At 34.9% G+C, this 27,689-nt stretch overlaps 6 protein-coding genes across 8 annotated transcripts; 5 read left to right on the top strand and 1 right to left on the bottom strand.

The window, feature by feature from the left end:
* The first annotated feature begins 1,453 nt into the window (after positions 1-1,453).
* On the top strand, positions 1,454-4,600 carry LOC111299525 (uncharacterized protein At3g27210-like). Of its 2 annotated transcripts, none has more exons than XM_022894743.2 (3): positions 1,454-1,829; positions 3,407-3,487; positions 3,807-4,600. In XM_022894743.2, the coding sequence occupies exons 1-3, from the start codon at positions 1,700-1,702 to the stop codon at positions 4,271-4,273; spliced, it is 678 nt and encodes a 225-aa protein (XP_022750478.2). In that variant the 5' UTR covers positions 1,454-1,699; the 3' UTR covers positions 4,274-4,600. The 2 variants fall into 2 exon arrangements, with proteins under 2 accessions (XP_022750478.2, XP_089603611.1); XM_089747485.1 differs by lacking the exon at positions 1,454-1,829 and adding an exon at positions 1,851-2,639.
* Positions 4,601-5,485: 885 nt separating this feature from the next.
* LOC111299526 (triacylglycerol lipase 2-like) lies at positions 5,486-10,147 on the top strand. The gene is made up of 9 exons (XM_022894744.2): positions 5,486-6,679; positions 6,784-6,903; positions 8,317-8,457; positions 8,582-8,692; positions 8,840-8,983; positions 9,078-9,118; positions 9,197-9,276; positions 9,437-9,532; positions 9,775-10,147. The coding sequence occupies exons 1-9, from the start codon at positions 6,488-6,490 to the stop codon at positions 10,095-10,097; spliced, it is 1,248 nt and encodes a 415-aa protein (XP_022750479.2). The 5' UTR covers positions 5,486-6,487; the 3' UTR covers positions 10,098-10,147.
* A 705-nt stretch (positions 10,148-10,852) lies between these two features.
* LOC111299524 (uridine/cytidine kinase UKL1, chloroplastic) lies at positions 10,853-15,665 on the top strand. The gene is made up of 14 exons (XM_022894741.2): positions 10,853-11,114; positions 11,320-11,411; positions 11,495-11,564; positions 11,666-11,784; positions 12,016-12,112; positions 12,756-12,835; positions 13,191-13,385; positions 13,636-13,719; positions 13,819-13,879; positions 14,069-14,129; positions 14,396-14,489; positions 14,578-14,650; positions 14,981-15,063; positions 15,175-15,665. Exons 1-14 carry the CDS (start codon positions 10,970-10,972, stop codon positions 15,319-15,321), a joined length of 1,401 nt encoding a protein of 466 aa, XP_022750476.1. The 5' UTR covers positions 10,853-10,969; the 3' UTR covers positions 15,322-15,665.
* Positions 15,666-16,477: 812 nt separating this feature from the next.
* On the top strand, positions 16,478-20,588 carry LOC111299522 (S-adenosyl-L-methionine-dependent methyltransferases superfamily protein). 2 transcript variants are annotated; one of them, XM_022894738.2, is made up of 15 exons: positions 16,478-16,729; positions 16,818-16,932; positions 17,055-17,166; positions 17,240-17,284; positions 17,378-17,445; positions 17,561-17,615; positions 17,720-17,799; positions 17,887-17,970; positions 18,401-18,514; positions 18,888-19,006; positions 19,105-19,222; positions 19,397-19,524; positions 19,664-19,829; positions 19,911-19,990; positions 20,140-20,588. In XM_022894738.2, exons 1-15 carry the CDS (start codon positions 16,551-16,553, stop codon positions 20,213-20,215), a joined length of 1,539 nt encoding a protein of 512 aa, XP_022750473.2. In that variant the 5' UTR covers positions 16,478-16,550; the 3' UTR covers positions 20,216-20,588. The 2 variants fall into 2 exon arrangements, with proteins under 2 accessions (XP_022750473.2, XP_022750474.2); XM_022894739.2 differs by lacking the exons at positions 17,561-17,615; positions 17,720-17,799; positions 17,887-17,970.
* On the bottom strand, positions 20,276-24,097 carry LOC111299523 (chloride channel protein CLC-b-like). Its single transcript, XM_022894740.2, has 6 exons — positions 23,695-24,097; positions 23,365-23,565; positions 23,083-23,260; positions 22,066-22,598; positions 20,822-21,971; positions 20,276-20,699 (listed from the first exon to the last, which is right to left on the bottom strand). The coding sequence occupies exons 1-6, from the start codon at positions 23,949-23,951 to the stop codon at positions 20,592-20,594; spliced, it is 2,427 nt and encodes an 808-aa protein (XP_022750475.2). The 5' UTR covers positions 23,952-24,097; the 3' UTR covers positions 20,276-20,591.
* Positions 24,098-25,262: 1,165 nt separating this feature from the next.
* LOC111300492 (Nucleotide-diphospho-sugar transferase family protein) lies at positions 25,263-27,081 on the top strand. The gene is made up of 3 exons (XM_089747484.1): positions 25,263-25,506; positions 26,037-26,402; positions 26,512-27,081. The coding sequence occupies exons 1-3, from the start codon at positions 25,366-25,368 to the stop codon at positions 27,001-27,003; spliced, it is 999 nt and encodes a 332-aa protein (XP_089603610.1). The 5' UTR covers positions 25,263-25,365; the 3' UTR covers positions 27,004-27,081.
* Positions 27,082-27,689: the final 608 nt, after the last annotated feature.

Raw genomic sequence — 27,689 nt, 5'->3', positions numbered from 1 at the left:
TTTTATTAAATTAAAATTATCAATTAATAATAATCCACTTACAAAAAAATTCTAACAATATATAATTATTGTTAATTTTAAATCATATTATTTTCATATTTTATTTTTATCTCGTATCACTTTAACATGTTTTAAGTTATCAAATTTAGCTTACTCACACAAATGAAAAAAAATAAAGAAGAAAACAACTATATCAAAAGCAACAAAAACAAATACACCATCCTATTGATCACTACCTTTAGTAAAGGCAGATTTTTAACAGATTTTTTTTGCGTAATCAGCCAATAATTTGTGGAGATTAATTGTATGCTGCTCACTTAGATCAATATGGACTTGGCTGATGAGCAACACATTATAAAAACTAAAATAAAAAAAGGCCCATAGAGTTAAGAAAAGAGTAGAAATTTTGTGAAAAAGATACAAACCAAACTTCTTAATATAAGAAGAAATTGAAAATCATGAACTTTATTGAAAGGCCCCAGCCCCAGCCCCAGCCCCAGCAGTCCAGCTTTCAGTTTCTTTTGTCAACCAAAAATCCCTAAATAATTGATGATTTATCTTTACATCTGTTGATGTTATTTTATAATCAACGTTTAAAGATTATAAATTTGAAAAAATTTATATGCGTTATATAAATTTTTCTTTTAAATTCCTAAATAATTCAGCTAACCATCACTTTTGCTTCTGCAAAACCTCCATCTGTTATCTGTGATCTGTTCATGCACACCAAATTTCCATCATTTTCAATGAAACAATGGGGATTAGCAAGCGATCCCACTTCTGTCGGATTTTTTTCCAAACCAGAATTAAGGTGTAATCTTCTGATCTCCAGCTTGTACTCTTCCCTGTCCCACTAAATATCCATTGATAGGGGACCACTTGACAATGTTATAACAAAGGCAAGATAATTAGAATTATCTTATAGTATAAAATATTTTATAAAAAATCATGTGTGTGTTAGTATAAAATATAAAATTTTAATATTAATAAATTTATTTATAATTTTTTTAAATTTTAAATTATATTATTTTTATTTATATTATTTTCACATCGAACCATACTGTTTCAAATTATAGCTTTACCAAACAGTACTACTAATATAAATAAATAAATTAAAAAAAAAAAACAAAACAAAAACTTAAAGTGGGTCCGACAGGTGTAAATATCCATTGATAGGGGACCACTTGACAATGTTATAACAAAGGCAAGATAATTAGAATTATCTTATAGTATAAAATATTTTATAAAAAATCATGTGTGTGTTAGTATAAAATATAAAATTTTAATATTAATAAATTTATTTATAATTTTTTAAAATTTTAAATTATATTATTTTTATATTATTTTCACATCGAACCATACTGTTTCAAATTATAGCTTTACCAAACAGTACTACTAATATAAATAAATAAATTAAAAAAAAAAACAAAACAAAAGACTCTTTCATGCACTGCTTGCCAATTCCTTTGCTAATATCCTTTTCTCTCTCAAAAGACAGGGTTTTTCACTCCTTTAACATAACGCCAAACAACGCTCTTCTCTTTCTCTGTCCATTTTCTTTTACTTTTGCCTTCTGGGTGACAGAGGCCATTGACAAAAAAAGAAAGTTTCCATCTTTTTTTCTTTGCTTTGTGAGTGGCTGATGTTGGGGTTCTAAAGAGTTGGAGACGGAGAAAAAGAAAGAAGAAAAGAGAGAGAGATGGGTTCATGTGTATCAGTACATAAGAGCTCTCAAGAGTCAGCCATGGAACTTGGGCTTTCTTTTGGGTCTAAAACAGAAAAGCTTATCATTCCACCTTCAACTCTTAAAGAGAAACCTATTGCCAATGGTGAGTGGTTTTCTTTTCGTTGTTTTGGAGAAATTAAAAAAAAAAAAAAACTTCTTTGAGTTAGTTTGGTTAGTTATGAGGAAAAGGCAATCCTTTGGTTTTTTTTTTTTCTTCTTCAGTTTTTTTTCACTGTTTCTGATTAGGAATGATGTTTTATTTTGATTATGTGAGATTTGAAATGGGCATGTGGTTTGTCAAAGTTGTTATTTTTGTTACTACCAACATGTTGATATTGGTATCTAGTTTGCTGAAAGATGATACTTCTTGTTATTGATTTTTATGATTATTTTCAATGCCTGCCATGAATGATATGCCTAATGAAATTGGGCTTAGCTCTGTTGGCTGTGAGATAGACATGGTGGCATTTTCTTTTTGTTTTTTAAATTTGTGATCTTTTTCCTCCATGTTGTGGTTTCTTAGCACAATGCAGAATTGCTTTTTTGGGGACATTTAAGAGCATTTTCACTATTATCTTAGTTCAAGCTCTTCTATCTGATCTTAAATTTAGGATTCCCTTCTTTTTCTTAGATGATTTAGACTCTTTCTTTGACTTCCCCATCCCCCTCTATGATAGTAGCTTTAAGTTGTTTATTAATTAATTTGGGTTTAGAGTTCAGTTTTCTTCTTTATTTTTGTTAACATATCACTTTGTAATTTTAGGTTACTATTAAATGCCAAATTTTCCACTCTTCCAATTGAAGATGAGAATTGTAACAGAGAAATAGCTGTATTCCTCCTATGGTAGATTAACAATCTTCTTCCTGGATTTATCCTAAATGGCTGTTTTGAGAGTTTGTCTGATTTTTGAAGGTATGCATCTTTGTGGGGCCCTTTTTTTTTTTGGTTCCACATTTAGAAAAGTGCACCATATGGTAGATTTATCTGCCCTTGATGGAAAACTTGTCTATGGATAGATTATTCTTTATTAGTAAGGCGAGGCAAGCAGTTTTAAGCAAGGTTTTTCCATGGATATTAGTTTAAATAATTTGATATTAAGATGGATGTAGAAACCCCAAGAAGGACAAATTGTGGATTATGTTGTGGTTTACTACATGTAGAGTTTATGTTCAGTGCAATACACTTGGCTTTGAGTCAATGGACTGCTGGTGTTGATGTTATGTCTGTAGAAAATCAAAGTGATGACATCCTTGTCAACGATGACATTTTGTTATCTTTTGGGGTAGGACTTCTTTAGAAAAGAAACATTTCTATGTGGTATGTCTTGTTAACATCAAATTGAGATCGTATCGAGAATTTGGATGCAACAGTTTCAGAAAATTGTGTTTTGACTTGACTGCTTCTCCCTAGATATTAGATTTTTGCTGTTTTGCAATTGAAATGCAAACACTCCTGAAAACTATGCAAAATCAACACATGGAAATGTTTAAAATTAAATCAATGAGTTAGAATATAATAGATAATGTGAAATCAAAAAATAGATCTATTATTATATAATAGTAGTGTTCAATATCATGTTAATGTACTTCCTATGATAAGTACATCAATCAGCTCCTGCATTAACTTCGTTGTTCTATGCTATCTAAATGCTTGAAGCTGAAATGATTTGCGTTTTGCAGGTAGTAAAGATGAAACTTTTTTTGATTCCCGAGCATGGCTAGATTCAGATTGTGAGGATGATTTCTTCAGTGTCAATGGTGGTAAGAATATTAGAACTGTTTGTATTAATTCATCTAGCAAGCTCATATAATTCCCTATATTTTGATTTCTTTTCTGGTGTTTCTTACAGGACTCATAGTTTTCCATAATTTAAAATAAGTTGTTAAGTTGCAATAGTTTTGACAATGTTGCGTTGGATGTTTTATGAGTAAAGATCAAAATGTTTGTTAAGTCCTGCTGTAATATGACTGTGCTACCTCCATTGCCATTTTCTATGTTTTTTCTCCTTTTTGCCAATCATTTTCTAGTTAAGTACACATATTTTTCTGGTCTATTATTGTGTTTTACATCTGCATGCAGATTTCACTCCATCTGGTGGTAATACACCAGTTCATCATAGCTTCTCTGCGAGGACACCTCAAGTTAACAAGGCCACTGAGGAAAGATCACCTGGGTTAGTTTCTGAATCATCCCCAACAGGAAAGAAAAAGAAGCTGGTTGAACTATTCCGAGATAACATTAGAGAAGACCAAGATGTTAATGAGCTAAATACGTCAAGCAGCCAGGACATTACCAATGGAAAGATGGAAGTCAAACCAACCATCCGAAACATACTACCTCCAAAATCTTCAGATGGTACCCCTTATGTCTCTGGAGCTAACTCCTTGTGCAGTAGTGATAGGACCGCAGATGGAGATAACCCTATTTTTATGGAGAAGCCTAGGTCTGCACAGTGTTGCCTTCCAAGGTTGGTTTCGTGCAGTAGTTTTAGTGAGAGGAAGAAGAAGATGATGAGCCCTGCAATAGCTGTAAATGATAAGCCTTAATTTCCATCCATTTACCAAGCCTGGATCCCGACTCCCAGAGCTCATGTGCTGGAGACCTCAAATTTTTGTGAGATTTAATGAAGTCTTGGGGTCACTGTTACATAGGCATGTAAAAAGCAGCCCAGTAACTGTTTTGATGCAGAACTCTTACTAGGATTTCACCATCTCATTCAACCTGAGGGTGAAAATTTTCTTTTCCCCAGGAAGTCTATACATAACAGGTGTCCTTTAATAAAAAGGCAAAAGAATCAAAGGAAAAATCGTAAATGACCCTTGTAATGAATATATTATTATTATTATTATTTTATGCAACTGAGGTTTTATGTACAGGCTTAGTTCTCGTTGCTGTTTAAATGTTAGTTGCTTGTTGTTATCATAGATTGTTACATGTTTAACATGCAAGGGTCATGATCTCAAAAGGATCATGAATCTCACATTGATTGTGTATCAAAGGTTGAAAGTTTGATTCAGTATTTAAGTCTTCGTCTTATTTTTATCCTGCACTGGTTTTTTGAACAAAATCGTGAGATCTGATTGACATTGCAAGGTGGTATAGACTTTAACATAGGATAGGAGTTTTTTTCCCCGAATGCCCTTGGGACCAATATTTTTGGTCAGTGTCATTGGGTCAACACTGTCATAGCTGCTTCCTGTTTTACTAAGGAAGTTACAGTGAATCTTTGACATTTGGTTTTTGGTAAACAGCTTGTCAGACGATGAGGTGGCACCCGATAAAAGCAAGGATTTGGGCAATTTATGGAATGGGTTAAACTCTTCTTGGGCCCAAAAGGATATAATTGCCAAACCTACAGGGATAGAGGAGCCCATCTTGACATAAGGCCATGCAACAAAACCCAAAAGGCAGAAAATCTTCACCTGGTAGTATAGGATGGAGATCCAGGCTAATGAATTCCTGACCAACCAGGATAAATATTTACATGCGGCTTTAAACTTTTCCATGTTCCCAGAAGCATGGCTGATGAAATGAATCTAAACTTTAACTGCGATAAAGTACTAATTTGCAGCTTGTAGAAAGAAGACAATAATGGCAATAGCATAGCATACTGTTGAAACTGAGGTACTAAGGTCAATCTACTAGAAATAAAGATAAGAAAAAGATTTAGTACTAGAAAAGAACAGCAACTGAAAAGTGAATACTTCTGTTTCTAGTTTCAGTTTCTAGTTTTGGAGCAATCACTGACACTGGATTATAAATCCACCTATGGGAAGACAATGTGAAAGGTAAAAAGCTCATTTCAATAGGATTATCCACATGCAGCCCATTGCATTGCTTCTGTTCGTGTTTGATGGATTTAGCAGAGGCATAGGTGATCTTTTTTCCTTTCAGCTTGGTTCATGTTCAAAAAGAAAATTGTTTCATGGGTAAAGATTCTGGTTAGAGTTCTGGAAATTTTGGCATTGAAAAGCTGCTATTATCATCTGTTTATTTATATTTTCCTTATATTTGAATATCATAGAGAAACCAATGCTTACAAATACACATGGGAGACAAAATTAACATGCAATTGGTCTCACATTGGTAGAGGCTTTTGATGCGCAGAAAGCCAGCAACCTTCTTTCAACATATACAATGATCCAATATTGAAAACTTTTAGAATTGTGAGAGATGAAAGTGAAAGTGGAAGTGAAAATCTTAAAGTTTTAGAGTAGTTTGACTCGTGACATCAAGTTAAAAGATTAAGCTAATCAAACTTCAAAAGCATCTTTAGCTGCCCCATTTGTAGGTTTAAACCTGATTATGGAACATGACATGAAACAACAAGTGTCATAATGGGGACCCCACATTTTCCTTTGTTTATTTACGTAAAGGAAAATTCTTCAGCTTATAATAACTTCCCACAGAGAGAGGGAGTTTTCAAAAGCCAAAGCCTCCCCTGCAATCAGTTTCAGGATTTTAGCAGTGACATAAGTTTCCTTGATGTTTCATGGATTACCATATCCTGTTTGTTGGTGATAAAAAGCACTACAAAAAGCTCCATCTTAGGTCCCACTTTCTTTTCCCTTCTCACAGGAAAAATCGTGAAAAGCGCCCCATTTAAGCCCAAGAAATCTTAGTTTTCAGTTAATCCGAAGGCAAGAAGTCTTGTTCCCACTGCGCGTGCCGCTTTATCTTCTTTCTTTCTCTTTATATATAGCCATTGGCTTTAGCCTCCACATCCTTCAAAGACATAGCCAAACCAAAACGTGCAAGTTATGGGTCCTCCTGACTTGTTAAGTTTGGCCCTGTTGAGCTTATGCCTTCTGGTCTTGGTGGTTGAGCCTCATAGAGCATATGGCTCGAGCCGTGGTTCGTTTGGCCTAAACAATGGTCCGGCCACTCCAGCAGCCAATGGAATATGCGCCACCTCAGTGACTATCCACGGTTACAAATGCAAGGAATATGAAGTACGAGCATCAAACAACATTGATACAGATCAGTTTTTGGTCTTATTTGACAGAGAAATTAATGGGGAGTAATGAAATTGGTTATTTGCATTAATTATTTTCAGGTGAAAACCCAAGATGGCTATATCCTTAATATGCAAAGAATTCCAGAGGGACGTGACGATGGGAGTACTAGCACTGGAAACAAGAAGCAGCCAATACTGATACAACATGGTGTCCTTGTGGTGAGTCAGTGCCTATAAAATATCTTTCAGGAAATCTTGACATTTCAATTTTAACCATTCGAATATATTTTATGTGCTTAATATTCTCATTTATTAGTGCATACAGTAATAGAATTAATCAGTCATAATAACACTGATTGTGTTTTGGGTGTGAACTTGACTCACTGTTGGAAAATTTTATGATTCTCTCAACGAAATCCTTTCCTGAGTAGGAACATGTGCCGTGCACTCAATTTGTGCACTGAGGGAATGCCCTTATTCACCCACCCCTTATTGAAGGGAAACTTTTACAATTGCTATGAAGGTTGATCACTTTAAAGAAAATATTAGGCTTGATTTATGCACAATGTCTGCCTTTGTTTGGGCTAACATGTATCATGTGAAATTTAAGACTTCACTTGTTCGTTCATGCAGTTATGAAATGGCATCCAATAGATCTGGATTCAAATACCAACATCAATGTTATTTTTTTCTTATCCTCAATCTAAATATCCATCATATGAGGTATAGGCTGGTTAAAAGTTGGCATTAGCTTTAATTCTTAGATTTTTTTTTACTCTATCAGTTTACCTATTGAATGTGGATCTTATTTGGAATGACAAATAAATGCTGGATTTTCTACTTGTTTTCAATTAGATAATCTCAAATAATGTTCTTGAAAGTGTTTTATATATGCTAATATGTCAATCACTTCCTTTCTTAAAGAGTAAACGCAGATGTCAGAGCTTAGAGCAACGGTTATTTCTTAGAAGTTAGAAGCAAATGATGAGATTTTTCTAGTGTCAGACAAGCATCTTAAAAACAGCAATGGCGTGTGCAATTTTGTTTATATAACCACCAAGTTTTGTAGTTTTGTGTTTGAAAATTAAAAAAAAAAGATTACAACAAATTAAAGTAAATGTTCCCGAAAGGATTAAATCATGACGTTAGTGCCATCTTCCTTCCATTTTTGCTTTGAATGCAAGTTAAACCGCGCATGGAACATGCCATGAAACATGCATGATTATTGCTTGTTTACAATGCTAATGTTTTCATTGCATTATCCTTAAGCTTTGTGCTCAATTTTCATATGTTCAGTTAAATCTGATTGTTTTAGCCACGACAAAACATAAATCGATTGCCGACTGATACTGCGGATGTAGATTTCCAAAGCATAATTTAGGTTTTTGTCCCTGTTTGTTATGTTTCACGAGGCTGAAAGGGATGTTTCAGGCTCAAGTCCAATGGACCCAAAATTCAACATATCTATCTGAAAGTTGTCTGAACCTTTACGTGGCCAAATGTCAAAAACTTTTGGGGCTGCCATTTTTGTCTGTTTATGTTCTAGAGATAGCATCAACATATAGCTGCTTAAATTTATGCAATGATCCAAATGTTCAAAATTAATTTGCATTGGTTTTGTTTGGTTTTCAGGATGGAATGGCATGGCTCCTGAATTCACCAGAACAAAATCTACCAATGATTTTGGCTGATAAAGGTTTTGATGTTTGGATTGCTAACACTAGAGGGACTAGATTCTGCAGAAAGCATGTTTCCCTTGACCCTGGCCAGCCGGTGCTCTTCTTTCCCTTCCTAGTTTTTATATTGATAAAGCGAATTATATTTCAGACTCCACTCTGGAAACTTGAATATGAAGTAGAGGGTGATTAACAGATTGTTGAAACTGATAATATGGCAGGAGTTCTGGAATTGGTCATGGGATGAACTGGTGAGTTATGATCTACCAGCTGCTTTTGACTTTGTGTTCAGCCAGACAGGGAAAAAGATTCATTACATTGGTCATTCCCTGGTGAGAAACACTCATTTCATTTTGATGAATTGGTCCAACTCTGACCTTTCCTATAATCATTAGCAAGCTATTATTTGTAACCAAATGATCATTTGGGCTGATACAATGTCAAAAACCTTAATGTAATGTGTCCATTCTGGTTGACAGGGAACTCTTATAGGTTTAGCATCCTTCTCAGAAGGCCATCAGGCAGACACACTGAAATCCGCAGCCTTTTTAAGCCCAATTGCATACTTAAGCCAAATGAGCACTGCACTTGGTGTGGTTGCTGCTAAAGCCTTTGTTGGTGAGGTCTGTAAGGAACATTCTCTTCATCATCAGTACCAGTTAATCCAACTTAACAGAACATTAATCGCTTAAAGGATTTTATTGGTTTTGACAACAGATCACTACAATGTTTGGAGTAGCAGAATTCAATCCAAAAGGGTAAGAATCAAGAGCTGAAAACCTGTTTTCCTACACTAGAAAATGCTTCATCTAATGGTTTTTCTCTGCTCTTGACAGACAGCAAGCGTCAATCTTTCTCAAGTCCTTGTGCAATTATCCTGGAGTTGACTGCTATGACCTATTAAGTGCAATTACTGGTACCAGATCCATACTTAAGTTCTTGAATCTTAATGCTTGTATAGACTAAACATGTAACTTTCTTATGCTGTCAATTACGATTTTCTTTATCTGACTGGAGCTCATTTATAGAACTAATCATTAGAAGACACTGATTTCATTTTGTGATTGTAATTCAAGGCAAAAATTGCTGTCTCAATTCCTCCACGGTTGACCTTTTCATAAAGAATGAGCCTCAATCCACAGCAACCAAAAACATGGTCCACTTGGCTCAGAGTAAGTCTATGAAACCCCCAACCCTTCTTGGCTCATAACATGTTTTGTTTTTAACGTGTCAACATGAATTATAATACGATAACTTATGTGTTTTATATGTGTTAAATACAAAATAAACAAATACGAACACGAACATTAGAATAGGCAAGTTTTCTTCCTTCTAATTTTTCATGTAATCTTTCTGGTGGCTTGTTCACTTACAAATGACTAAAACTAGAGGCTTCCACGAAACAAAATTGCAGCTGTTCGAGATGGGGTAATTTCGAAGTACAACTATGGCAGACCAGACTATAATCTGATGCACTATGGAGAAGCCAGACCACCGATTTACAACATCTCCAACATTCCTCATGACCTTCCCATCTTCATTAGCTATGGAGGCCAAGATGCCCTGTCTGATGTTCAAGATGTTCAGCTATTGCTTGATGGTCTCAAGTTCCATGATGTAGACAAGCTCATGATTCAGTACATCAAGGATTATGCCCATGCGGATTTCATTATGGGAATAAACGCCAAGGATATTGTGTATAATAAAGTTATTCAGTTCTTTAAAAATCAGCTATGATCCTTCAAAGATTTAATTGTTTTTAGTATTTTTTATAATAATAATAATAATCAAAGGTTTAATTGTTTTTATCTTTTTATTATTCTATAGATTCAATTTCATCTTAATTAATTTAAATAAAAATTAGGAGGGATAATAATTTAGATCGAATTGGATTAAATTTATTTTTTTTTTATAATGTATAAAATTATGATTTTTTAAAATTCAAATTGAATTCAAGCCAAAATTTTATTTAAAATTGAATTGAAATTTATAGATTGAATTCAATTTGATTCACGATTTTTTAAAATTAATTTTTTTTATTTTTTTATAAATTACTTTAATATAATTTTTATATATTTAAATATTTTTAGGTATAAAATAATTATTTTTATTTTATTTAAAAATTAATAAAAATATATAATTCGATTTAATTTAATTTTTTTAATTTTCATTTATCAATTCAAAATTTAATCCTAAATTAATATATATTTAATATTTAAATTTAATTTAAACCAAATAAAAAATAGATTCACATCAACCCAACACTATAATTTCAGATTAATTTTCAATTTTTTCGATTCTTTTTTCTCATTTCTTTAAAAAGAATTTCAAAAGCCAGTTGATTAACCAATAAAGAAGCTGAGCTCATAATAGAAAAATAGGCCAACTCGCAGCATATTCTGCTGAATAATCTGATTCGTTCTCCACTAAAATTATCTAAAAAAAGCAAAAAATTAAGAAAAAAAATAAGCTTTTGAGTGTGAGAGTAGAGCAAAGCGCAGCCTCCTTGTGCATATCTGTTTCAACAGTTGAGTTGAAATTTCAAGCTTTTCTTTTTCCTTTTTTCCCTTTTTTTTTCAGTTCGAATTATTTTAATAATTTTTTTAACGATGCCGGAGGAGACGAACTCCATAGATTACGTTATGGAGAAGGCATCGGGGCCTCACTTCTCCGGCCTCCGTACTCCAACAGCCACCTCTGCCTCCTCCTCCGCCTTTGCCGAGGCCAACGCTCCTCATCAGCCCTTTGTCATCGGTATTCCTCACTTCACTTCTCTTCTGAACAAAGGAAAAAAAAATTAAATTTTTTTTAATGAATAACGCAATATTATTCTGGATAGCCTTTGCTTGTCTCTAATTTTGCTTTCAATTCTTGCAATTACATAAAAAAAACAAGCTTTTTTTATTTTTATAAAAATCGCCAAAATTTGATCTTTAGTTATTTTTTGGTAATTACTCAGGGGTTTCAGGAGGTACAGCTTCTGGTAAAACGACTGTCTGTGACTTGATCATCCAACAGCTTCACGATCACCGCGTTGTTCTTGTCAATCAGGTTCAAATTCAAGTCAATTTGCTCTTTTATTAACTGAAATTTTACCGAACTGTTAGCTCACATTTTCTTTTTTATGTATGAAGGATTCGTTTTACCGCGGTTTAAATGCTGAGGAGTTAAAACGCGTGCACGAGTATAATTTTGATCATCCTGGTATATTAATTTGATGTTGTTTGCTGATTTTGTTGTCTTTTGTTATAAATTTATAATTGATGGTATTGTTTTGATTGTGCATTGGTTTTTTGTTTGTATAGATGCTTTTGATACAGAGCAGCTTCTGGATTGTATTCAGAAGCTCAAAAGTGGGCACTCTGTTCAGGTCCCAATCTATGATTTTAAGCATCATCGTCGATCTTCGGATAGTTTTCGTCAGGTAGTTTGTCCCTTGTTGAACTTTGTATAATGATGCTGGAAGAAGCTAGATGTATTTAATTATGAACTTGTAATAGTTGTTTTGGGTGTTTGTTTCAATCTTATAGTAGAGCTTATACTTCCTTTTAGTTATCAAGCTCTATGTTGCTTTGTAAAAAATGTAAATTCATTGATGATAGTTCAATAAGTTGGCTAGCTTATATGCATTTGTACCATGTTTAAACATTGTCAGGTGAATGCTTCTGATGTCATAATTTTGGAAGGAATTCTTGTTTTCCATGACCAGCGTGTGAGGAACCTTATGGATATGAAGATTTTTGTTGACACAGGTTTGACCTTTTCTATCTAGCTCCTTACCATCATAGCATCTTCGAATGATTGCTGTAGACAGGTCTATACTTATAATTTAGTGATGATGCTGCATCCTTTTCTTTAATTAAGATCTATTTTCACACATAGCTATCAAGGTCAAACAACCCGAAGCTGTTGCGAACCATTCAAAATAAAATAATAACTAGAAACTTTGCCAACAGGCAATATAAGACTGATAGAAACAAATTCAAAATCAAATGTCTATCAAGAGAAAGCTGGTTGGTGTCCAGGCTGAACTGGGAACTCATGTATAAAAGAAAGCTCAAATCCACTTTTGAATTAATTGCTAACTGCAAACTGTTTTGATTTGTAATAGCCTGAGGCCTGCCAGCCAGCATAAGAGGAATTTTTAGCAATGGTTATTTTCCAAAAGCCAACACAATCTATTCAAAGAAATCTTAGATTTGGGTTCGTAGATCCCTAGGGATTGTCATTGACAAATTACACTAAGAAAACCAATGAGTTTGCATGAATTTTTGTGTGGGTTGAGCTTGCATGTGCAATTGTGCATCTGTTGTTTTTTCTCTGAGCATGTGCTTCTTTCTTGCACTCATGGTTTCTAATGGTTCTCTAGTTTATTTGGCTTTTTATTATTTGTAGATGCTGATGTGAGGCTTGCTCGTAGAATAAGACGAGATACAGTTGAGAGGGGTAGGGATGTAAATTCTGTTCTTGAACAAGTAAGCCTATTTAGACCAAAATTTTCTTTGTAATTTAATACTTGAAAAACTGGAATATATGCAGTATTGTATAGTTTTACTTGTGTTGTTATTGGTGTGTCAGTTGTATTGAAACACTGGAATGAAAATCTGGAAGCATAAACAGGGGTGAAGCCCTATGAAATATGCTGCTACCTGGATAACCTGACAGCAGTAAAGAAACAGTGGTTGTTTGTAGATTTGAAACGGAATACATACTTATTCTCATAACATTCCATTAAACACTTAATGGGGAACTTTTGATTAATGTGCCTCCTTACATTAATTTTTTCAAACATTTTGATAATTGCATTGCAATGTTGTGTTATTTCTGCAGTATGCAAAGTTTGTGAAGCCTGCATTTGATGATTTTGTTCTGCCATCAAAGAAGTATGCTGATGTCATCATCCCCCGAGGAGGTGATAATCATGTTGCCATTGATTTGATTGTGCAACATATCCGGACTAAGCTTGGTCAGCATGATCTTTGCAAAATATATCCCAATGTGTATGTAATTCAGTCAACATTTCAGGTATATCTCATGTTTTATCTCTATCTTATTGCTGTTATAACTTGTGTGCAAGTATCGTGCAACACTTGTTGAATGCATCTCCCCCAAGTGTAATTTTTTCTTATTAGACATATGATGCTACTTGGATACTTAAAGTTATCCACAACAATTTTCTATTGTGCAATTCATTTGTTGCTTTCATATCTATGGTCTCTGTATGGTCTTTCTTTTTTTAAAATAAATTATTTCATATGTGAGACTTTTGGTGCAGATTAGAGGAATGCATACTCTGATTAGAGACCGGGAAATTTCTAAGCATGATTTTGTCTTCTATTCAGACCGGCTTATTCGTCTGGTAACTTTTGCTATATATCTTATGCATAAACTGTGTTTTGTTTTTTGTTAAATGTTTTTTAAATGCAAAATATAACTAATGTTCTTGCGTTTGATTTAGGTGGTGGAGCATGGTCTTGGGCATTTGCCATTCACTGAGAAGCAAGTAATAACACCTACAGGTATGTTTAATTAAATAATGGCATTACTTTCTTCTCGTTTATGGAAACTTCCAATTTTCCTTTCTAAGTATTTGAAACTGGGAGATTTCCATGAAGAAACTGGTGAATTTATGTTCTTCTAAAGATGTCTTATCATGAAAACAATTAATATTCAGCTTGTCTTTGAAATTTGCTGCTCTTTCTTTTCAGCATCAGTATATACTGGGGTTGACTTTTGCAAAAAGTTGTGTGGTGTTTCCATTGTTCGAAGGTGAGCTTTTGATCAGGTATTATTTAGTCAGTTTTTGTTATTTAACAGTGGACGTTGTTTAGTCAAAATGGTGTATTGAGTGATCTTTTGTTACATATGGTAAAGTTATGATGAATCTCAGCTTAGGTTTTTCTCCTATTGTCTTGTTCTGGATGTTTGGTACATGCTGCATTGATGTGGGAATTTCTGTTTTAATTACGTAGTTTGCAATTTTCTATGCTTTTCTTTTGTATTTACTAACTAGTTCTCTTATTTGTTTATTACAGTGGTGAAAGCATGGAAAACGCTTTACGTGCATGTTGCAAAGGAATAAAAATTGGAAAAATTCTGATTCATCGGGATGGAGATAATGGGAAGCAGGTTAGTAATGTTGTTGGGATCCTTATGCTGTTAGGTATTACATATAATTAATCTTAACCGTTAATCTGCTTTCTTGAATTTTTTTTAGCTTATATATGAGAAGCTTCCCAAGGATATATCAGAACGACATGTCCTTCTTCTGGATCCAGTTCTTGCTACAGGTAAGCTTGTTCCTCTTCCTAGAACTTCCCCATTTTTTATACCTGTTGTCACTGTAAGGGAAAGAAAGCTGTCCTGAAGCTTTTCCACATCCCTTTTCTTCTTCGGTCAATGAATCAACTTGAGCAGAAAGAATTAGTCCAGAGAAATCATATTAGAAATTCTTCTGGCTATCAAATTTAATAATATTGCCATCAGTTTCATATTATTTCCAGAAACACATGATGTCGACTCAGGTGGTTATCCCTGGAATTACATATGGACTTATTTTGTATTCTTCAATTATTGATATGCCTTCCAATGAGAAATCATCTTGATAACTTTTATTGTAGGGAACTCTGCTAACCACGCCATTGAACTACTCATACAGAAAGGAGTTCCAGAATCGCACATTATATTCCTTAACCTCATCTCTGTGAGTTTTTCATAGTGTTGGCTGCTGATGCATCTACGTTACTTGCAACCCTTCCTTCCACCATTCTTTTTCCCTCTTCCTATGTACTCATCCTCATTTTCTTTGCTTCAGGCGCCTGAAGGAATCCAATGTGTTTGCAAACGTTTCCCATCCTTGAAAATCGTTACTTCAGAAATTGATGTTGCACTAAACGAGGAGTTCCGCGTCATACCAGGCATGGGCGAGTTTGGGGATCGTTATTTTGGCACTGATGACTGATCCATCATGGTTGGCTAATTGCAATTGTAACCAGCATTAGAAGCCACCGGCTAGGATTATCGGACTTCATCAAGTGTCGTTACAAAGGCCAAGGCCAAGAGATGATTCCATTGTCATTTATTTTGGTTTGATGTTGCCGTAATTGCATCATTTTGAGCCTGCGGATGGAAGAATACTTGAACAAATTGAAGTCATAGGAGTTTGATAAATGCAGTAAAACATAATGAATACCGGTTATATGCAGTTGATTTTAGACAATTCCTGCCAATTGTTCTTTGAAGCTGTTAAACTTGATGGGGGCATTGCTTAATGATATCCATGGGTGTGGTTGTGATTTTCCCTAACTTTGCTGTCTGAAATGTGGGTACAATTATTTGTGCAAAACTGGTTGTGGCTATAGATAATCTTATTATACCGTATGATAAAACTAATCAATTAGGCTGAATACGAATTTTATTACGTTTACAATATTTTTATTTAATTAATGAATTTTAAAATATTATTTTCAAATTATTTACTCAATTTAATAAATAAATATAAATGAATAAAAATTAAATATATGAACGTTTAAAGACTTCAAATAATTATTTAATATAAATAAATTTTTTTATATTTACCAACTGTTTCTCTAATGTTTTTGGCAATTACGTTCCCGTCATTTGGCAAAAAACCAAAGTACTTCTTAATTGTTATGAAATAATGTTGGATAACCAATATTGAAAAATTATTTTATCCATAACAATTTTTAAATTTTATACATGAAATAGTTAGATAATACATACGTATATTTGAAAATTTTTGATAAATTAAAAAATATATATAGGTCAATCTCTTTAACTCGTTTATAGAATTAAAAATTACATTAATAGTGTATGGAATATTAATTATAATATTAAATCTAAAATTAATTTTTAATTATTATTCAAACAATAAAAAATTAATTTTAGATTAATGTTATAATTAGTATTATTTTTCAAACAATAATAGCTTCTGGCCCAAAAACAATAAAAACTTGGGTCTATGGGCTGGTTTAAGCTTCATATTTAAAGGTTTGACCGGCCCAAAATAAAAAGAAAAGTTGGGCTCCGGCCGGGTTAGAGGATGGATAGCTCGACCCGGTTAAAACCATTGAGAATTTGAGATACTTATCCGTGTAAACATGGATATGTTATCTATTCCCGCCAAGGAGCACCGAGAAAATCTCCACACAGCCACCGCGCGCGACACAGATGTCACTCTACACCTTCCCAACTCGCCCACCTTATCCAATCATCACCTGCTGCGTGTCCCCTTCCCCCTCCCTAGCACCCACCATCCCTTCTCCTCCTCCCTCCATCCTCCCTCCAACCACTACCGCAACGGCCGTCCCCTTGCTGACTTGCGCCTTACAGTGCCCTCACTTCCAATCGTACGCACCCTTCTCGCCTTAAAAGAAGAAAATAAAACTTTTTTTTACTCAACTTTTAGTTGCAATAACTTTTCAAGGTAATTTTCAGGTGCTCTGGATGCACTCACGAGTTCAATCTACACCGTCCAATCATCGTAGAGGAAGCAACTGATTTCTTCAAGAGTCTTGGAGTCTCAGATTTTACTTTCGATAGCTGTAGATTGGTATTTTTACGGCAATTACATATTTAGTTCCCAATAGTAAAGAGTTTCCTTTTTCTTTTTTTTTCCCCTTAAAATTCATAACTTTTTTGAGGTAGGCTTTGATTCTCCGCTTTGCATTTCAGTGGGGATGGAGGTGTCGAGCAAAGCTTGCCGTTCGTGGATCAATTGAGAACCCTCTGATTGGACTCTACCAGGAGGGTACTCATAACGTTGTGGATATTCCTCAATGCAAAGGTCTAAAAAATCACTGTTTTTTTCAGTTCTTAATCTTGATTTTTTTTTTTTAATGTTAATCTTTCTGCTTCAGCTCATCACCCCAATATTAATGCTGCTGTTGAGATACTAAGACAAGGTGGAATTTTTTTTCTTTTTTCTTTTAAAGATTAAAATTTTGATTAAATTTAAATATTTTCTGCTTAATACTTTTGTTTTTTTGTTATTTTAGGTATTAGAGAATTAAATATTGAGCCATACAATGAGGATCAAGGGACGGGGGATTTGCGATACATTCAGGTGATTTATTCGGATGATATTAAATATATATAGATTGACAAGAAAATGAAATTTATTACTGTTATTATTAGAATCTGTATTTTGGATGATTTTGATGAATGTTCAAGGTGTACAGATGGCTGTGACAACATACAATACAGCACTTCCAGCTGCTGAAAGATATAGAAATGGTAGTTTTAAGCAATTTGTATTGCTTCTTCTTCTGGAAAATATTCTGTTTTCTTAATAATTTAAGGCAAATGAGAGTGACAGTTGAATAAATTTTGTATTCCAGGTAGAGTACAGGTTGCTTTAGTTTGGAATTCAAGAAATGAGAAATCATCAAATTCGGACAAATTAAATGCCTTGGCCAAAGTGAGCTCAGCTTCCTAAGTTTTATACCCTTCTATTGCTCACTCTTAACTTTTTGTTTGATGTGTACTTCTGTCTGATGGTGTACAGTTTCTGTGGAGAAATGGTGGGCCAAGGAGTAACCTCTATTTGATTCACTCTGTATGGGCTAATTTTCAGACATCTACTAACAATGTGAGTTGGTAGTTTATCTTTTGAAATATATGATGAGTAGTTCATGCCTGGAATGGCTTCTTGAAAGGAAAAATGTATTTGATGCAATTGTGATTCTTTGATATTTCCTTAAACTAATCTCATTGGTTGAGTTGGCAAACTGGAACATACTAGAAGCAGTAAAAGGCTATTTTAAGAAACTATTAAGAAGAAATTTAAAATGGACTAGTCGGTCTTTATAAAAAGTTGTTTTAAGTGGAATTCAAATAAGTTTAGTTTTTTTTTTTTTTTTGGCCTTAGATTTGCTTTTGCCAGTTGCATTAATTGCTAATTGTATATGTTCGTTGTCATTTGTGCTGCTAGCTGTTGTTATTGATTTTCCCTTTTCTTTTTCCCTTGTTTCAAATACTTTGGACATTTGGAACTTAGAATGTTTTACTGAATGATGCAGATTATTTTTGGGAATAGGTGGAGACATCTTTTAGGGGAAAGAGATTTCTGGGAACATGTTGGAGGAATTGATGTGTCCTTGGATCCCTCCAGTTTTGGCCAAGCAAACACACGGGTAAGCAAACCCGCTAATTCCATAAGTCACATTTGATTGGGAATTCTTACATGCTATCCATATGCTATCGCATAAGAAATGAACAATATACTGCATACTAAAGCCAAACATCACAAAATATTATTTACACAGGAACTGAGAGTCTGTAGAGTAAGGGCTCTGAGGTGCCAGTTTTTGAATGCTATATCCATCATAGGGGCTTTTGTTCTTTCCATAGCTTCTTGTGCACTATCTTGTTCCATTTTGCCACAGCTGTTGATCAACATATGATGCATGATACAGCTTAAATATCTGCAGGGCATGCGACTTAAGTATCTTATATTGTTTGTTTGAATCCTGCTTAATATACTTTTCCTTATTGCTTCTTTTTCAGGCTTTTGATAACCTGCTTCGGAAATTACATAAATATGTGCCTTATGCAGCATCTGTGGCTGATTTGTATGCAGGAGCCGGCGTGATTGGATTATCATTAGCTGCCACTAAAAAATGCAGGCAAGAGGCAGAATGTCCTAAACACTTCAGATTTCTCTCTGATTCTTGCATTTAATGAGACTAAACTTTTATTCTGATTTTGTTTCTACTGTAACCAGGTCTGTCAAATGCATTGAGATTAACAAAGAATCTAGGCCATCATTTGAGAAGACAGTTGACCGCTTACCAAACTCTATACAGGGCAGCATTAGCTGGCATAATGCTGACACATCCATTGTTAGTATCAAGCTCATGCAAATTTATAGTCTTGCATATCATATATGATTAACACTCAGTTCACTCTTCATATAATGATGTTTATGTGCCTTGAGCTTCCATAGAAGTTTGGCATGTAATGTGGCTGTTGAATAATTCCGAACTAACTGCATGATGAATTCACTAAATTTGCAGGATCCTCTTTCTTGGCTTGTGGGATCAGATGTGATTGTTGTTGATCCTCCTAGGAAGGGATTAGATACTTCTTTGATTGATGCATTGCGGACTATATCATCACAAAAAGTTAAACCATCATTGAAAAGGTAGGATGATTCTGTATATTTCAAGATATTTGTACAGGGATTTGATGGCAGTTTCTATTATGAACACTTTTCAATTGTTACTTGGAATTTGCTGCGCTTCATACGTTTCAAGTTTTTAACTCCTATATCTAAACTCCAGTTCATCTTCAAATATAAAAGAAGAAAAGAGACCATGGGTTTTACGTGAAAGAGAACATGCAAAAGAAGCTTCAGTTCAAGTTGGAAGAGAAACAATTTCAGCAGATGCTCGATCACTTCCAGAAACTCTCATTTATATAAGCTGTGGGTGGGCAAGCTTCAAAGAGGTACTTCTAGTTGGAAGATTGTGTACTGTTTTTAACTTGTCAGAGTTTTCGCAAAGTAATTAAGGTGGGATTATATAACAGGATTGCAAGTCCTTGTTGACTAGTAAGTCTTGGCATTTGGAAAAGGCCCATGGTTTTAATTTCTTTCCCGGCACTCAGAGGTATTTCTCCTTCAAACTTGTGTTTCATTGCTAAATAAAAGTGAACATAATGAAAATTTATTTGTCTGTCGCATGATTTGTAAAGTTAACCCTTTCTTCTCCTTTCATTGATTTATCCATTGGGAGTAATTTTGGGATATTTCTTGCAGCATTGAGGTTTTAGCTGTGTTCAAAAGGAGTCTCAAGAAAAAGAAAACAGGAAAGAAAAAGAAGAAACAGGCATGAGGGACAGAGTGGCATGGATTGTGCATTTAGTTTTTTCAAATCTCTTCTCAGTTTATGCCATAAGAAAATGGTCAGAACATAGGTAGAATAGTAGTTTCATGGGAAAGAGTGGTACTAAATTTGTGTCTCCTTCATGGCAAATTGATCTCGGCTTCAGCATGTTAAGAAGTCTTGGAGCTAATGAGTACATATGTTGCATATGAGAGGACAGCATGATGTAAACAGGAAAAAAATCTGTATCATTCATTCTAGGATCGGTGGAAAAACCTGCAAAACTGAGCGGAAAAATGTGAACTGGCAAAGAAAAACGAAGGTAAAAGGAGATGTGTGGTTCAAAAAAATCTGCTATTATACATTTTTCTTTAATTACGAGACATCAACTATCCTTTTCTTCCCCTTTGGATCTTGCTAAATGAGGAAAGGCAGTCAAAATGTTGTATGCCCGTAAGTCCTGCCTGGTCAAGATCCCAACTACAGAAGGAACCTGCAGGTGAAGCACAACATCAGATTAAGAAAATTGTTAGGAAAAAAACTTCATTATCTGTACAAAATGGAAGAATGAGCATGACAAAAAAAAAACTGTTTCTGTCAGGTTGGCAAACTCACCCCTGCCCCTTGATACTTTGGCACGATTAGCAAATGCCGTTGTCCGACTTGCCTGAATAGAATCATTGCTTTAGCCACTGACATGCCTTCCACCACCGTGTAAGGGGTTGTATTAGTGAGAGGATGTAAATCAACATACATTTCCATTTCATCAAGGGTCACAACCACCTGCTCAATCTTTAGTTCCCTTTCAGCCAGCTCAACCCAGTTGAATTTCTGCCTCACTTCCCATTCCTCTGTTCTTCTTTTCTCTAGCAGGAACCATTTCTTCTTCAGGGCTTGAACAAGGTGAGCTCTGAGGATCAGTCCATGCAGCTCTGTTGCCTCGGTGGCCACAGAGCCTGGCACCAGCACACCCTGATTTACAATGGGGAATGCATTATGTGTAGTGTTCTTCAATACATCCACAATTCGCGAAACTTTTTCCACCCCACAAAGAGTGACTACTGGTGGCTTGGCATCGGCAAGCTCACCAACAGTGAGATTTCTCATCCAGGGCTCAGGATTTGCATCCAGGAAAGGGAGGCCTTTAAGTTCCAGTATAATCTCATAGATGCTGGTGTTGAAGGTGTCTGCAACAGTTTTTGCTATCAGAAGGACTATCATTGTTATTGGCAGCAAAAGAAGGTTGCTTGTGAGTTCAAGGAATATCACACAAATTGACACAGTCATTCTCATTGAGCCAGCCATAAGGGAGGCTGCACCAAGAACAGCATAAAGCCCCTGGTCTAAGTTTGTATATGATCCCATGGCCATACCGAGAAGTCGACCATAACTTGAGCCCATGAGGATGATAGGTAGGAAGAGACCAGAAGGAACAGCAATGCCCAAAGTAATGAGCCCTAAGATGCAATAAAGTGCAAAAAAGATTAAGATGGACGTAGGTTGGAATTCAGAGGAAGTGTTGGTGGAGAAAATGTTTCGAACAGCATCATCATTAGTTGTAAGGAGGAGGGTAGCTAGATCATTATAGTAGCCATCCGGACAGTTAAACTGCTTGAAGTTCCCGAACCGATCATTTGTGGGACAAGCTTCCGAAAAAGAGGGATCACAAGCTCTGCATTGCGCTAGAAAAGGCAGACAATATTGGCAAACTGAGGTAAAGAGTGAGACGGTAAGAGCTAGAACTAGTTTATGCAATTTCCCCTTCCTGCAACAGAATAAAGAAACGTGAATACACGAATTGCCATGTCTAATAAAATGTGAGACCATGATTGAAGAGAAAGTTGGATTTTGTAGCTTACTGGTTAATAAGACTGTAGAGTCTGAGGACCATATGGAGACCATGATTGTATAAGCTTCCCAAAAGTCCACCAATAATTCCAATTATGATCACAGGGATTACATCCATGGGATGGTAGCTGACTTTTACATCACTAACATCGAACATAATCAACCCTCCTGTTCCAAAAAGGCCACATTTTCCAGAATTGCAGATTTCAATGAATGCTCTAAGCACCACCACCACAACTGCTGTACTAAAGAAAGTTCTCCAGAGAAGAGAACTCCTCCACCACGTTGCAACCTCTTCGAGAGCAAATAGGACACCTCCCACTGGGGCACGGAAAGCTGCACAAACACCTGAGGAAGAACCAGTGGTGATGATATCTCTTCGATCACGATCATTGTTGAAGTAGCGAATCCAATGCCACTTAAGACGGTGGTTGTCAGGCCCTCCTTGGCCTAGTAAAGCAGCAATGCAACTCCCAATGTGCACTAAAGGCCCTTCTTTCCCCAGATCCAAGCCAGCTGAAACTGCTCCAATGTTGCCAACGATCTACAATTATGGAAAATCTTTCAGCAGGACCTAATAAATAAAATAAAGTGAAACTTTCTCATACTTTATGTAACAGCTTGCGTTTCATTGATGTTATTCCTAATCTCTCCGACAAAGCAACACAAAGAATAGTAGCAAAGTGACAACCGTATATTGAAATATAGGAAAAAACTCTTGAAATGACTTTAGTTTAGCAATACATCATTGACCAAGTTCCAGATCTGATCGAACTTTACTATATCCATATTTTGTTGAAACTAAACAGCATAAGGCAGATATGAAATGGAAGGTTTATTTTCAGAAAATGATCAAGTCCATGTCAAAATGTAGGTTGAAATCAACTCTCTGAAATACGTACGCTGGTGCCAACCTTATCAAAATTTCTTTTCCGACTAATCTTACTTCCTATAAGTAAATTCTGAGCTGTATGATTTGAACCATTACTGGAACTTTCACCAAGGATTCTAATTGAAGGCTAACCAACCTTGACAAGCAATGTTGTAGCACCAAACATGTTAGGAGTATCCACTCCATTGAGATAAGCCTTGATTTCCGGAACACCAGGACCGGCTGCAGTTGGGGCAAAACACACACAGAGAACTGCAGCAACCAAGGTCAGCAAAAAATTGACACCGGTGAAAAAGACCAGCCCAGATATATACCTGCATCAAATCACCTAGCAATAATGATCATGGAAGTTTGGTATTTGATCATGGAAAATGAAAACAATGATTAGAACTGAGAAGTGCAAGGAATGACACCTTACCTTCCCTCCTTGATGAAACTAATAATAGCAAGAAGCTTGTAGCCGGCAATGTTCTCAATTGCAAGATTGATCAGAGTGGCAGTTAATCCTGTTAGCAATCCAACAAGGAAAGCCAGAACCCATTTCAAGAATATGTACTGCCAAACTTGTAGTTTGGATCTGCTTCTCCAATCATGCTTGAAAAGATCATTCTCATTTATCCTGCATCGCAGCCACTACTGATCAGTTCTCAATAGATTTTAACCAAACAAAGATCAAAGAAGAAAAGAAATTAAGCAAGAGAGAACTGAATCAGAATTCCAAAAAAAAAAAATGGTAAAAGTATATTACTCATAATCCAAGCTCTCTATATGGGAGACCTTGGCTCCAACCAAGGCTAGTGGAGTGGAAGAGAGAGTTGTGTTTCTCTTGAGAAGTGGCTGACATAGAGAATTGCTTTCAGGGTCTCTTTCTTCTTCATCAGCTTTAGCTTCCATGTTATGGGGAGTTTCTGGTTTTGCCAATTGGCTAGAATCCTCCTCCATTGCAAGCATATAGAAGCTTTGGAGATGCTGTTGCTCTTTCCTAGTTGGCTTTTGGATGGCCATGGATTGAGTAAGCCTCTTTTATATCTCTTGGGAAATGGCTGTTATCATTCATCTTAAATGTCCCTATGCCTATTGGCCAAAGAACAAAGTCCCTTTCCTTTGTCTTTCTAAAATAAAAATATATGCAAGATTTTGTACCCACCTATTGCTTAATAGTGACAAAATCTAGGTTAAGTCAAAAGTTTGCCTTCTTCTTTTCATATATAATATTTGACACATGGGTTTGTTTTTTTCTTCTCCTTTCTCTCTCAAATCTTAGAATAAATCTTGTAAATCATTAAACTTATTGTTTGGTGAACTTAACACATTTTATCTTATTAATTCCTTAAATGTTGGGAGCAATTATTATCAAATTAAATATTAAAAAAAATTGTTGCTTGTTTCATAAACCATAGGCTTGGGGAAAAAGGAAAGCAAACGTGTTCCATGCTTTTGGGGCAAATGTCGACTTACTACATGCAAATTAATTATGTATGTATTTAATATTATAAATTAATTATATAATATTGATTATCAAAAAGTAAAAAAATAAAAAATAAAATTTAAATATAAAAAAAGTAAGAATAGAAGATGTTTAAAAATTAAAAAATTCATTTTGAGATATTAAAAAAAAAAGAAAAGAGAGAGACACACTTGAAATTAGATTAAGGATTGTAACGAGTCCATTTTGAAATGAGTTTTTCTCAATCAATATTTTAACATTCACATTCAATTTTGATTCGATATTAAAATATTATTTTTTATTTGATTCAATTCATATATTTATTAATTGTAATCGATTTGATTTATCTTCAACTTAACTTTTAATTTCAATCCTATTAAATCAAAACGGATTAAAATTCATTAAACATAAATTATTTTATTATCTCTAAACGAGAGGAAGTAAATAATATTATTTCTTCTGATTGTCGATAAGATGTGAATCGCCTGCTCAAGTTAACTACTATTAATTGGTTATGTCTTAATCGGAAAAAATGTATTTAAAATTCTCTCAGATTTGATTAAAGAAGTCTTGGAATACAACATATATCATTAAAAAAAAAAAAAAAACTTTGGAAAAGTCTCATGCCCTTTGTCAGAACATCAATAATTGTGTTGATGATTACTTTCCTTGTTAAAGTTGATTTCCTTCCAATTCTTGTTGATTATCATACCAAACCCTACCAAGCTTACCAATTTAGTTTGATCATTTTATATGAACAAAAAAGGAAAGATATCACTAATTTCAACTCCTTATCTTCCTTCCTTTTACCAGCAAGGGAAAAGCTAGAACAACTTATGGAATGTGGAAGTTATTAATTCAATATTTGGATGATTATAAGGCATTATATTCTCTGAATTTTTTTCTTGATGCATGCAAATATTTTCGTGAACTTGTGTCATTGTGACAAAGACAAAATCCAGAGAGAGAGAGATGAAAGAGTTGAGGATTTTAAAGTCGCCATGTTCTCTCATTGTTTTGTTCATCCTCATTTGCTTGATTTTATATCAGTTCTCTAATTCAACCAGCAAATCTCTTGTCAACTCAAAAGCAAGGGTTCTCAAATTACAATATGTAAGAAAATACTATCTTTTCTTTCAAGTTTTATTTTCTTTTTTAAAATATAATGATTTTATCATGTGTATGACAGTGTGCTTGCGCGTATATTTTATATGTATTTAAAATATTTAATTTTATAACATGATACTTGTAATTGCTTATATTACAAGAGATCATTTGATCTGTCTCAAATCTTCCTCTTGATTTTTAATAGGCAAACATCAATTCTAACTGATTGATTTTTGAAGCTTGAAAGGAACAAATAACCCTTAATATATCCCACCATCTGCTTTGTACATACTGTTGAAACATTGGTTACATGAATTTAGCCAAAGGTTTTTACATTTTTTTTTTTTTTGGATTTATATTTGAAACATTGTATCGCTGGCAAATAAACTGCTAATGGGACGGGACAGGTTTGTCAAACCCTTTTGAGGGTTTGATTCAAGGCACAGTAAAAGGCTTTTCAAAAATCATCCAGAAACTAAAATCTGTTCCTTCGTTCATTTGAATGTCTTAAGGCATATTTTTTGGTGGTTTATTAGGAGTTTGAAAGGAAAACTTTGCTGCAAGCGTTACGGAGAGCATCAATGTCTGATAGAACAGTCATCCTGACAGTTGTTAACGAAACTTGGGCAAGACCAGGCTCCATCCTAGACCTGTTCCTGGAAAGCTTCCGAATTGGCGAAGGAACAAAACGCCTGTTAAACCATCTGCTTATCATCGCTGAGGATAGCCAAGCTTTCCAATATTGCAAGTCTAAGCATCCCCATTGTTTCCACCTCAAAAACTTCCAGAAAAAATTCACCAAGATACCATCCGGAACCCAAGGTAATAACCTCTTGTTGAGTCCGAGCAGACTAAGATTGCTTCAACGAGTTATTCAATTGGGTTACAGTGTTGCTTTCACAGTAAGTTTCTAAGTTGCTTGTGCCTTTAATTACTAGCTAGATGACAATTTCAGATCCTGTTAGCTTTAGCCTTTAGGCAAGTTTAACTGAGGTTGGTTTCTGATTGAAGAATGCAGATGCCATGTGGCTGAGGAATCCCTTAAGAGAAGTTGTGCCTAATTTTGGAATGTCAATATCGTGTGAGCTTTATCCTATTGATGATGAAACCTTTGGAATCGAAGGAGATGGAGGATTCTTTCATGTCAAAGCAGATGATAGAACTTATGAGTTCATCAAAAACTGTAACGTGAAAAGGGTTTTGTATCCTGATTCTGAACACCAATCCCTCTGCAAAATTATTGGAAATGATAACTACATCGACCTCATTGAAATGCGGGTTAAATATTTCAATGAGGTGAATTTTTGTAGACTTTGTCAGCCATGTGATTTGACTAAGATATATACCATACAAGCAAACTGCTGTGAGAACATTGATAGCAAGATCCACGATCTGAAGCTTGTTCTTGATGACTGGAGAAAATTCAGAGAACTGTCTGCAAATAATGGTAGCTCGAAGTGGTCACCCTTATCATGGCGAGCTCCACAGAAATGCATAGGGTGATTTCTTCTCTCGGACATGTTTTGCATCTGGTAAGCTGTAAAAGTGTGTCCAATAAAAAGTCCGGGGTTTAAATCTCTATCTTCTTCTTTCCAGGCAACGAACTCCTACGTACAAGAAAAAAAAAAAAAAAGTCCGGATCTTGCAACTTTTGGAAGAGACAAGACAACATATATAGATTCAAATGTTACCTATTCTAAACTGGAAAAGAAAATGTGAAAAGGTTGCCAATAACATAGACAACATAGCCTTTCTTCAGGTTCATTGTCATCCACAATAACCTGAACATTGTAAGCAGATTTAAAGAAAAGGGTATTTGCATATTCAAGAGAATGGCAAATAACAGATGACAATTCAGTGGATAATGAAGAAGATTGATCCTCTTGAACTGATACTGAAAGTAGAGTATTTTTGGGTTTTTGGGAAGAGAGTGAAAGATTATTGAGAGGTGGGGCTTTGGCTGGTGGTGGAGGAGGATTGGAAGGGAAGAGGAAGAAGAGAAAGTAGCCACTGTTGTGAATGGGAATTTTATTGGCTTTTCTTTTCTAGTTCTTGGATTGGTTCCTATCTCTCCATCTCATGTACTTTTCAGTTTTGGAATTTGACTGGGATAAGCTGACTGGCCTAGTGGTCTTGCTTGGGTCAGCTTTGGTGATTCAGGCTTGGACTGGATACTTTGGGTCTGATTA

Source organism: Durio zibethinus, chromosome 18 (assembly GCF_047325235.1).
Source record: "Durio zibethinus cultivar Kanyao isolate XHJ-2024 chromosome 18, ASM4732523v1, whole genome shotgun sequence".
Classification (NCBI taxonomy): domain Eukaryota; kingdom Viridiplantae; phylum Streptophyta; class Magnoliopsida; order Malvales; family Malvaceae; genus Durio; species Durio zibethinus.
Note: the sequence above shows the minus strand (reverse complement) of the source record. Positions and strands in the feature narration are given on the sequence as shown.